General features: G+C 39.0%; 2 protein-coding genes across 10 annotated transcripts in view; one reads left to right on the top strand and one right to left on the bottom strand.

The window, feature by feature from the left end:
• Positions 1 to 7,307, bottom strand: part of STXBP4 (syntaxin binding protein 4) — a 208,306-nt gene extending 200,999 nt beyond the window's left edge. For 4 of the 5 annotated variants that reach the window (XR_014257649.1, XM_082442221.1, XM_082442223.1 and 1 more), the window contains exon 1: positions 7,198 to 7,307. The gene's annotated coding sequence lies outside the window, so the exon portion shown is untranslated. The remainder of the gene's footprint in view (positions 1 to 7,197) is intronic. The other variant, XM_082442222.1, reaches the window with a different exon arrangement.
• The window catches only part of COX11 (cytochrome c oxidase copper chaperone COX11), a 60,902-nt gene continuing 56,022 nt past the window's right edge, over positions 7,285 to 12,164 (top strand). For 3 of the 5 annotated variants that reach the window (XR_014257651.1, XM_082442233.1, XM_082442232.1), the window contains exons 1-2: positions 7,285 to 7,704; positions 10,924 to 11,079. Coding sequence is in view for 4 of the 5 variants with exons in the window: in XM_082442233.1 (XP_082298359.1) it covers positions 7,354 to 7,704; positions 10,924 to 11,079 (507 nt within the window). In the remaining variant the exon portion in view is untranslated. The remainder of the gene's footprint in view (positions 7,705 to 10,923; positions 11,080 to 12,164) is intronic. The other 2 variants (XM_082442234.1, XM_082442235.1) reach the window with 2 other exon arrangements.

Here is a 12,164-nt window from a genome sequence, read left to right as displayed (position 1 = left end):
TATTTATTCCCTTATTGATAGATATTTAAATTGTTTCAATTTTTTTCTATTGCTATAATGAAATCTTTATATATAGGTCACATTACACATGTACAAATCTATCTGTAAGATAAATTTACAAAAATCAGAGTTTATACACACTTGCTATTTTGACAGAAAATGCCAAACTGCTCTCCATCAGGGCTGTACTATTTACCATTTCATCAATAATAGTGCCTGGTATTCCAAATCCTCACCAACATGGTATACTATATTACTTGGATTTTGACAGTCATATTGATGAAAATGGTATCTTAATGTAGTCTGAGTGAGGCTGAGCATTTTTTTTTAGGCTTTCAGAACCTTTTATGTGAACTGTGTTTTCCTATCTTTTGCCAATTTTCCTATTCATTGTTAGCTTTTTACTGTCTAGTTTCTAGTTCTTAAATCCTAGGGAGATTATTCCTCTGTCTGCACTAAGAATTGAAAGTATATCTTCCTCCTTTTGTTCTTAGATTTTTTTTTTTTTGGTTATGCAAAAGTTTGTGGCTAAATTTATCTTTTCTTTTATGATTTTTGGTTTAAGTCAAATGAAAGTCCTTGCCCACTCCACAAAGTTACAAAGAACTCTCATATTTTCTTACAGTTTCATTCTAAAATCTTTGATCCATTTGGAATCCACCTACAGTATAAGGTATAGATCCAACTCTTATTTTCTCCCCCAAGAAGATCACTCGGTTGTCTCAATCACATTTATTAAATGTGATTAGAGATGCAACCTTCATCATACACCAGATCTCATAAGTACTTGGGTCTACTACTGTACTTTTTTATTCTGGCCCATTTGTTATTCTACGTATTCATGTACCAACACTATTTTATTTTAATGATAGAAGCTTTATAATATGTTTTCATATCTGGTAAGGACAATGCTCACTGCTCTTTTTCAGCCAAGTTTCAGCCAAGTTTTCCTGGCTATTTTTGGTTATTTTTACACATTAACATCTAAATCTTCTTGTTTTTTTTTTTAAAAAAAAAAAAGCTAATTGTTGGGAATCACATTAAATTTACAAATTGATTGAGGAAGCACTGGTATCTATCTTTTTGATTTTTCCTGTCACAGTACTTGGTATATCTTTCCTTTTGTTCAAGTCTTCTTTTGTGACCTTCTGCAGTGTTTTAAAGTGTCTTCATATGGGTCTTGCACATTTCTTATTTATTTAATTCCTAGGCATTTTGATATTTTTTCTATTAACTTAATGCCTTTTAAAACACCTATTATTTTGTAAAGGATAAAAACTGTTTTTGGAAAGCTTAGTAAAATCTTCTCGAAAACAATCTCTTTCACCCCAAATTCTATCACATGATTTAATGTCTTTATTTTTTAGTGTTTCTAGTAAACTAGTTTAAGGAAAAACAGGCCCAATTCATATATTAGATTTTAGTTGAAAATTGTGTAACTGCAATATGTTCGTTTATATCTAAGTGCATCTTATTTAACACTTCAATACATATACACATACAGCTTACAATTAATTAATTAGAAGACTTACTGAGTTATCATTACAAAGATGAAAATAATAACTCTAGAATAGACTCATAAGAGCTTTATAAGCAAGAACCTAATTCTCATCCTCCCTTGACAAAGTACTTTTATATCTACTTCAAAGTTCTTAACAAGCTATGTTGCCAAGGAACTCTAATGTCTTTTAGTTGTTCCTCTAAAGTGAAAAGGTAAACAGAAGAGACAAAGGACAGGTGTTGTAACAGTGGAGGAGAGATTTATTGGCTCAATACTAAACCCAAACAGTCTCTCCCCTCTCCCTCCTCTTCCACCTCCTCCATCATCATCATCATCATCATCATCATCATCATCTTAAAAAGCATATGGAAAGGTGCTTTGTCAGAAGCTATCGAGTCATATACATCTAAATGTCTTTGAAGACTCACCAGGTTATTTCAATCAAGTGACTGGGGATCTTTAATTCATTACTGAGTGTGACAGCTTATGCTTATGTCATTAGAAAGGGAAAAAAAAAAAGAAAAAAAAAAGGAGATCAAGGAGGCTTTTTCTTAGGAAACAGTGAAATTTTACATTAAGGTCATTTTAAGGGAGAAGGAGGCCTACCCAATAAGTTATCTGTCTGGATTCTGTGACTGACAAATTAGAAATGCCTCCTATTTATAAATTCACTGGAACTAATATTAAAAATGTCAATATCGCTTATTGTAAAGTTAGACCTATAGATTCAGTATTATACTTGAAGAAACACACGTATAAGAAAATAACAATGTTTAGGAACTGTGACAACTTGTACACCTTATGACAGCAGAAATTCTTCAAGACAGCATTAGCTATTTATATAATCCTAGGGTTGTTTAAGAACATCGGCAAAAATCAGGAATGACTCCCTTCTCTGGGCTAGACTTTAACTGATCTTTTAAAATGGCATGAAAGTTTCAGGAAATCAAGATATAAAAAATCGGTCAAAGGGTTATTTTACTATCTCCTTGATTCTGTACCCAAAGGCAATATTCCCCCTGGTGGTACATTTTTTTCTTAGATTTTCAAGAATCTAAGCAGGTCAGGAATGCTACTCATTTGTCTTCGAGGTGGATGAATAGCATCTGCTTGTAACCCACAGCCCAACCCAGTGGGAAACAGAAAACTGCTTCAAAGAAGGAGTCCTGGGCTTCTTGAAAGGAGATCTTCATCAGACCAACAGCTCACTGCTCTCACAAGTTTCCTTAGACTACCTGACTGCCCTCTGCTTGCCAATCACTGGCTCAGTACAATCATGTGCATGCACTGTGCTAAATGCTTATGATATTATGCCAAAAAACCCAAGGCCTATGCTTTTAAGGCATCTACATGCTAGCGCTGGGAGAAAAATAACAAAAATGGAAACAACATGAACTAGATTTCAGATACTGAAAGGTGATATGATCATATGCGACTGGACAAAGGAGAGCTAATTTAGATTGGGTACTAGAGTTCCATCTAAGATCCAAATAATAGGTCAGCCAGGAGAAAAACTGAGGGACCAAGTATTCCAGGCAGAGAACGTCTCAAGGCAGCAAAAAATTTGGGATGTTTACAGAACAAAAAAAGTGTGACTAGAGCATGATGAATGGGGAGAGAGAGGAGATGAAGTTAGAGAAGTAGGCAGGGTCTAGAGTACTTAGAGTCTTAGGCGTCATGTAAGAAATAGGAATTTTTGCTTGATCTTATTTCGTACCACCTGACTGTTCTCAGGAGATCTGAATTTGCCCTTTGCCTTATCTCTTACCTTTAACTTCTGCTTATTCTAGGTAGGCTGACTATACCCTAGCCTGAATTATGTCAGAATGTCAGTCAGTTCATTTGGGATATAATCAATTGGGGGAAGGGGGCAGTACAAAATGAAAATGCGAAGACCCTTGTTAAAAAAAAATTATTAACAATTTCAAGAAAGTGACAGCAGAGCATTAAACCAAGTACAGGGTCCAACTAAGTGAGCAAGGCCTGTGTGACTGACTGCATAGGTCACATACTGATGAAGCTGGCCCTGAACTTGATAAATGTTACTTGAAAAAAATAAATGCCTTCTACTGATGAATAATTTTTGTTTTCATTTCACCTTATCTGTCAATCACATAAACTTATTCAAGATCTTTTAAATGGAGTAGCCTCTCAAACATGTGGTTTAAAGGAAGCTGCCAGGCTATATGGGAAAAGAATCAAAAAAAGAGTGGCTATATGTATATGTGTATGTATAACATTCACTTTGCTGTACACCTGAAACTAACACAACATTGTAAATCAACTATACTCCAATAAAAATTAAATCTGCAAATATTTCCACATTTTTAAAGTGGATTCTACATGATGATAATTTAATATAAACAATTACTTTTTTGTTTTTATATCAAAAAAAAAAAAAAGGAAGCTGCCAGGAAATAAAAAAACTAGGATATCAAGACTTACTGCGGCAACTTCATGCCATTATTGTGTACTAATTGGAAAACAGTGATTATCCGGTCTATTCTCAGGCAAACTACAATTCATTTGTTCTTACTATTTACTCAAATGTATTACTCTTCCTCTTTTAGGTAGAAGGAAAGTACTGAAATAAATACCTACTAAATAAACAGTTGTTAGTACTGTTGGAATAATTGTTAGGTACTTCAAATTGCCAAATGGATCTAAATGGCTTTGTTAGGCAGCCAGCTAGGAAATACAGCTCAGTGGCTAACATATTAAGATTTACATTGCAATGTCCTTAACTTATGCATTAAAAATACTAAAAAATGTAATTATAAGCCAAATTTTTTTTATTTTTGGCCACACCGTGCAGCTTGCAAGATCTTAGTTCCAAGATCGGGGATAGAACCCATGGCACCTGCAGTGGAAGCACTGAGTCCTAACCACCGGACCACCAGGGAACTCCCACAAACCAAATTTTAAAAACAATACGTCTTTATAATCCTTAAGTCAGAAAGCCTGAAAACCAATAATCAGATAAGAAAACATTGTGACTATCAGGTTTTTTTTCCCATTTTTCCTTCTTTTCCCACCTTCTCCCATTTCACTCACCTCCATCCTCCAAAATAGTTTGTATGAAAAATAACAATGTATTTTACCTACTATGTAAAATTGAACATGATCATAGCTAACTAGAAAAGGTTCACAAGGTTCAATTATTTACTGCTAAAAATGGTATTACAAATAAAAGATGCTGAGTCTGAAATGTCAGTCCAGCCCCAGGTGTTTTAAGTTTGTAATCAACACCTCTACTTGCAGTACAGGGTTGTACTAGCCTTGCCTGAGGTGCTCCCATTCCATTCATGGTAGAACCCATTACTTAGCATTAGTTACCATAATGATTTATGCAACATCACAAGCACACTCAGACTCACAAGAACTGCAGCCAACACTGCTCTATTGCTATCAAGATTACTGTACCTTGGAAAAGAGTAATTTCATTTGCAATTACACAACAAAATAAAAGTACAAAACAAAGACACTATTATTGACATATTTATGCTGCTACCTCTTGCTACATGGAAGGGTTGCCTGGAAAAAAAGAATGGTCAAAGGGAATGTTTTGTTGGTTTCAGTGACATTAATGTTTGCACGGGGTTTGAGTTTATGCTGTAAGGAATTTAAAATATGACAGGTCTTGTCCTGAAAGAAATGACAATCTGGTATAAGAACTAAGGTAGATACAGATGAAAAAAATTTTCAAACATTCTCATAACACAGGAATAAGTCTGTAGACTCACAGAATCTTGAAATTTTCATGTCAAAGTAGAAAAGTCATGAGGACACGGGGAGAGGGAAGGGTAAGCTGGGACAAAGTGAGAGAGTGGTAGTGTATACATTGACATATATACACTACCAAATGTAAAATAGCTAGCTAGTGGGAAGCAGTCGCACAGCACAGGGAGATCAGCTCAGTGCTTTGTGACCAGCTAGAAGGGTGGAATAGGGAGGGTGAGAGGGAGGGAGACGCAAGAGGGAAGAGATATGGGGATATATGTATATGTATAACTGATTCACTTTGTTATAAAGCAGAAACTACACACCAAAAAAAAAAAAAAAAGTAGAAAAGTCAGAAGATACTTTTTTTTTCCTTTTTCTTTTTGGTTTCTAATTTTCTGGCCCTGTGACCACAGTTAATCAGTTACTCTCTCAAGGTGACCATCATCACTCACCTGCACTACAGCAACTGCCTCCTAACTGTTCTATTTTCTTTTTTGCTCCCTTCCCTTTTCCACACCATAACCAATATCTTTTTAAAAATGTGAATCAGATATCACTTGTATGCTTCGTATTATTTTTAGAATAAAATACAAACTCTTGGACATGGCTTATAAGGCTCTGTATTATCTGGCCCCAGTATACCTGCTCTGACCCATTTCCTACCACTTTTCTCCCTGCTCACAAGGCTAGGAAAAAATGGCCTCCTTTTTGTTCTTCAGTGGCAAGTAGCTCTTTCTTGCCTAGGGGTCTTGGCATGACTTGGAATTGTCATTGTGTAGTTTGCTCCTTATCATCACTCAGGACTAGGCTCAAATGCCACATCCTCAGAAAGACCTTACTTTACTTCCCTTCCTCTTGACTTTCAATCACACTGTAGTTATCTGAAATTCCCTTATTTATGTGTCTGTTACTTGCTTTTCTCCTGAGTCCCTCAGTAGAAAGGACACACTCCATAACTGAACTGATCTTCTCTGACTTTCTCTGTGCCGTAGGCCCAGTAGGGTGAACAATGTCTGGCCCACAAGAGAGCACAGTAAATAAAATGTTGAATGACAAAGTCATTTAACTTGGCAGGACTTCAGCTTCCTCATCCATGAAGTGGGGATAATTATACCTGCTCTGGACATTAGCAATAAAGACTAAAGTTTACTAAATGTTTACACTGTGAAAATTACTTACATGCATATTCTCATTTACTGTTATGATTCTTATTTTACACGTAAGGCCGTTAAGTTTTAAAAAGACCAAATAACTGACCTAAGGACACACGGCCATAGTGAGGACCCGGGTATGAATGTAGACCTGCTGTAACCTCAGAATCTGAGCTCTTAACCTCTACTTTATAGTTCCTTGAAAGATGCTTTTTTCCATTACAGCAAAATTGCCTATGCCGTCCGGCCCACGCAGGTCGTAGTTTGTCCTGTAGCACAACTGAAGAAAGCTATTACATCCCCCCATGCGTTTCTTTTCCAAGATGAACATCCCCATTTCCTTCAATCCTTCCTTAAATGATCCTCATATCCTGGTCACTATCCTCTCAAAAAACCAGTCGGACAACATCTCTCCCGCCCCAGAACTGGTTAATTTTCACTGGGCAAATGGTTAAAGGACATCAGAGCAGTAGAAGCTGATTCCCAGGGGCTGGGAAAATGCAGACGTTCAAGTGTTCGAGTGGGCTGTGGTTAAAACAGGAAGACTTCCTGGGAGAGGTGATCCTCGAGCCGGAGCTCAGGGCAGTAATAGCGGATTGGCGGCCACAGTACCCCAGTCAAAGGACCGCGCGGGACAGCGGCCGCTGGGGTCCGCCGGGTCTAGACAAAGGCTGCTGAAGGTTAGGAAGATCGGGGACACAAACCCACGTGATGATGGCTAGCACGCGGAAGAACGCAAGTCGTTTTCCTAAAAGTAACTTAAATAGGTACTGGAGGGAAGCAAAGTGGGAGGAACAGTCAAGAAGCAAAACGCGAACTTACCCGGCAACCCGGCCTCCGTAGCCCCACTACAAACGCCGCCACCTGAGGAGCCCCGTAGCCAAGGCAGCGGCTGGCTCAACCCAGAGATCGCGAGACAGAGCAGGCCTCGCGAGATCTGGCCTCTGGCCTCTGACAGGCGGGCGTTCTTTCCGTGCCATGGGAGGGCTCTGGCGTACGGGATGGAGGCGCGTGGCTTTCTGCGGGTGGCCCTGGAACCACCCTGGGAATCCGACCAGGGCTGCGGAGAGGGTAGAGTCTTGTCTCAGGTCGGGGAGGAGCGGGACAGGGGCTGCTGAGAGGGAGCTGAGACGGCTCGGGACATGGAGGCGCCCGAGCTTGGCTGTGCAGCCGCCGCGGCGGCCGAAGAGCACGAACCCCTTCACGCGCGCACAGGAGGAGGATTGGCGGCGGCGGAACAAGACCGTCCTCACGTATGTGGCCGCGGCGGCCGTGGGCATGCTGGGGGCGTCCTACGCCGCCGTGCCCCTTTACCGGCTCTACTGCCAGGTAGGGCCGGCGCTGCCCGTTGGGCGGCCCGTCTGGAGGGGCGGGGGTGCGGGCAGTTCCCTAGACAGCGATGCTCCACGGTGCCGTATTGGAGGGATGTCCGAGATTATCTACCAAAGAAAATCACTTTCTAAGGAAACAGGCCTTAGAAAGTGACTTACTTGCCCAAGGTCACCAAGAAAGTGACAAGGCTGCCGGTAGAACCCGAGTTCTTAAAGTGATTGTGCCTATACTCCACTGCCTAGTGAAATTCCCCGATCTCAGCTACACCACCGGAAAGGTCTGCAACCTGTACTACGGTATCCAGCGATCTGCCTTACCCTCCTGCTGTTCACACACGGGCCCGCTTTTAAAATGTAATTTATGTTCATAACATTAATTCTGTGAACCACAGAAACCATGGTTTCTGTGCAAAGGTTAACCCTGGAAATGGGAGTGTGCTTGCTACTTGTAGTTAAACTGGGAGTAGCTTTTTATGCATACAAACTAGCATGAATTAGGACTTCGAGGCTTTCCCCCCTTGTTAATATGTAACTGTAATGTCCTTACCCAGGGCTCCCTTTTAGATCAGAAACTCTAGTGCAGTGGTTCTCAAAGTGCAGACCCCACGACTAGCAGCAGCGTCATTACCTGGGAGGGGAACTTGAGCGCAGATTGTTGGGTCCGACTCCAGAGCTGTTGAATCAGAAACTCTGGGGGCAGGGCCCAGCAGTCTGTATTCAGTAAGTTCCCTAGCAGATTTTGATGCAGGCTAATGTTTGAGAACCGCGGGCAAAGGCAGAGTTCACCTATTTCATATGTATTCTCCTAAGTTCTTAAGCAGTAGTTTGCTGCTTTGTCTGGGCATTAGGATCACCCATGGGGCTTCTTAAACAAACATGTCAGGGCTCCTGTACCCCAGAGATCCTGATTAGGAGACGTGGGTAGGGGTCAGGAATTTATGTTTTAAAAACATTCCATAAATGAGAGCTATACATTGGGTTCATTCAGTGAGTGAGTGATAGTGGTTCCCAAACTTTGTTGTACATTGGAATCACCTGGAGAGCTTTTCAAAATCCTGACACCCAGGTCACATCCCTAACCAATTAAATCAGAAGGTCTGGGAGTGGGAGTCAGGAAGGAGTAATTTTTTAAAGATTCCAATGCTCAGAAGAGTTTGGGAATCACTGGTTAACTGCTCTTTCCTGCCTCTATTGTTAATGCCTGGCTTACTTCTCCTGTCCTTATGAAGATTAACTTTTGCCTTTATTTTCGATAATGACTGAAACAGCAGAAATCTGAAGGACTTTTCAGTCTCTTAATATCAGCATCTATGTAGGAAAGTGCTGTAGCTTGATTTCTGGAGGATGAGTGTAGAATGTGAATTAATTTTCATCAGAGGCCAGCCTGGACCAAGCATGAATCCCAGAGCTACCAGTTGATTAAGTCGTAAGCAGACCTGAATCTAAAACAGCAAGTGTAGATCACCCCAAACCACCGGTGAGTAGGCAGGGGAAGGTGGGTGGTTGCTTTTATTCTTCAGGCAATATTTAACAATGTCTGAAGACATTTTAGGTTGTCACAACCTGGGAAGTGAAGGGGGGAGGGTGCTACTGGTATCTAGTGGGTAGAGGCTAAGGGATGCTGCTAAACATCCAACACTGCAGAGGGCAGATCCATTCCCCCCCCACCACCAAAAAAACGAAAAACAAAGAATTATCCTCTCCTAAATGTCATTAGTTCCAAGATTGAGAAACCCTGCTCCAAACTGAAGTGAATGACAATATTTCATGCACCTGGGTGAAAGTGCAGGGCAGGAAAGTAAAAACAATTGTAATCTGTAATCCTAAACTTAAATCATAGTTGGATGTTTAGTAGTGACGTTTCCAAAAGAGCATCTCTTTTATTTTTGGAATCACGGAACTTTAGAGTCAAAAAATTAGGGATCATATAAACCACTTCATACACTGAGCTCATTTTATGAGTATGGAAAGTGTAGCCCAAAGAAAGTAAGATTTAGTTAGTTTTTAGAGCTAGTGACAGAACTAAACTGGAGCGCAGGACATTTTCTTTTCAGTACCTTTTTCTATTGTTTAATTTCTCAAAGCATCACATTTACTAATTTGAAGAATCTGTATTCAAAGACTGCCTGTCAGAAAGAAAACATTCAGGAATCTTTATTTAAGTGACTCAGGTTCTTCAGGAAAACATCTTAAAACTTAGCCCTCTTGAGCAGAAGTATATACTTGTCTATTAAGCAAGAGTAAATAAAGGCTTGCTCTCTGATGTATCTTGTAGGGTTATAATGTAACTTCATATTGCATGGCAGCTGAGTGAAGCTGGTTGACTTGTGTAACAAGCTAAGATGGTAATACTATATTTTGCTGGGAATCTTCACTAGCCTCAAATTTGGTATTTTTTTCCTAGTTTAGTAACAGATTAATTATCTGGAGACCAGAATTCTGGCAACCTCAAGCATCAGAAGAATGATTTTCTTTTAAGCATCTCTGATAAGGAAATAATTAATGGCAATGAAGATAGACAAGAAGTATCACAGATTATCCTGATGCCTCATGATTAGTTGATTCAGTGGCCAAAGAGATCAGGTTCTCTGATTAACTGGTAATATATATATATAAAAGATGTACTATACAAAAAAATACAGAAAAAAATTTACAAAAATATTTACCAACATGGAAAAATACTTATGATGCTTGAGAAAAGCAGACTACAGAAGTGAAGCTACAAACTAATCTGTGCTCTAAAAGTTATGATATGAAAAAGGACCAGACAGGAATGTGGAAAAATGGAATTATTTAAATAGTTTATTGAAATGACAGCATTGTGGGTAAAGTTTATTTCTAATAATAGTTGATATGAAATATTAACAATAAGGGGATATATGTTTAATGAAAAGTTCAGCTAAAAATTCTGAGCTCTATTATCAGTGGAGAGTCCGCTCTCTTTCAAATGATTCATTTTTGACCATGCCATATAACCAAGTGATTACTGAATAATATGACTTTAACCAATATAGGCCCTTGACACCCAAAAAGTGGTCAAACCATTGGCACATTCATAGGAAACAGCCAGTGATAGTATATAAACTTTGCTGCTACTGGATTATTAAAGTTAAATAGTTTTTAAAATTTTGTTTCATCCAATAAATAGGTCATCAGCACCTAAAACTACTGTATTATTGTTTAGCATATTATATTGTACCTTGTTGTCTTTTCCTAGACTACTGGACTTGGAGGATCGGCCGTAGCAGGTCATGCATCAGACCAGATTGAAAACATGGTACCTGTTAAGGATCGCATCATTAAAGTCACCTTTAATGCAGATGTGCATGCAAGTCTCCAGTGGAACTTTAGACCTCAGCAAACAGAAATATATGTAAGTGATTAAAGCAGTTTTTAAAAGATTGCTTTTTTCAATGTAAAAATTCTTTCTTTCATCGCTTACTGTTTCACAATTTAGGAAACATTCATCTAAACTTAATTTCAAAAACTGACAGATTCCATTACTGTAATCCTTTTATTCCTTCAGACTACTTTTTGACAGTGCCCTATATTCTGACCTAATGTAACAGGATATACTTTTAACTTTTAAGTTACATGGCATTATAATAAAAGTCAGTTTGGAACTATGGAAAATATCATGTTGTTATTAGAATCATATTAAGAATTCACTAAGAAGTTCTCTGGTCACTAATCTTGAGAGTAGGAGCAGCTGTCATGCTTTATAGTTGACTTTACCTCAGGTATAGATGATACAAGCAAAATGTTGAAAATCATTGGTTACAATGGAAAGTAGTTTACTAATTTACATCAGAAGTATCCCTGTCCCTTAAAAAAAAATTTAAGGATCTTTGAAGTAATCATGCTAAATAGTCATGTTCTATATCAGAAAGATTATACACCTTAAAAGTTTCCTATAATTGTGATTAGAGGATTTAACTGAAATTATCTCATGAACTGAATAGCCAGAAAAGCATAATTGTAACTCTTATTGGAAAACCCTATTAATATTAGTGCTTCCCCAGGTTAGTAAGCTTCATTGAATCTCTTCGGTGATTTGAGGGTGTTATAGATTATGGTTCTTCCTGTTTTTTTTTTTTTAATTAATTTATTTATTTTTGGCTGCATTGGGTCTTCGTTGCTGCACGCAGGCTTTCTCTAGTTGTGGTGAGTGGGGGCTACTCTTCATTGCAGTGCGCGGGCTTCTTATTGTGGTGGCTTCTCTCGTTGCGGAGCATGGACTAGATGCGCAGGCTTCAGTAGTTGTGGCACGCTGGCTTAGTTGCTCTGCAGCATGTGGGATCTTCCTGAACCAGGGCTTGAACTCATGTCCCCTGCATTGGCAGGCGGATTCTTAACCACTGCGCCACCAGGGTAGCCCTAGATTATGGTTCTGAATATTAGTTGCAATCACACAGTAGTATTCAGTGGTATTAGTTGCTAAATTGGTACATGTAACAG

Source organism: Balaenoptera physalus (assembly GCF_965194825.1).
Source record: "Balaenoptera physalus genome assembly, chromosome: 20".
Taxonomy (NCBI): domain Eukaryota; kingdom Metazoa; phylum Chordata; class Mammalia; order Artiodactyla; family Balaenopteridae; genus Balaenoptera; species Balaenoptera physalus.
The sequence above is the reverse complement of the archived record's forward strand: the minus strand, read 5'-3'. Positions and strand labels throughout refer to the sequence as shown.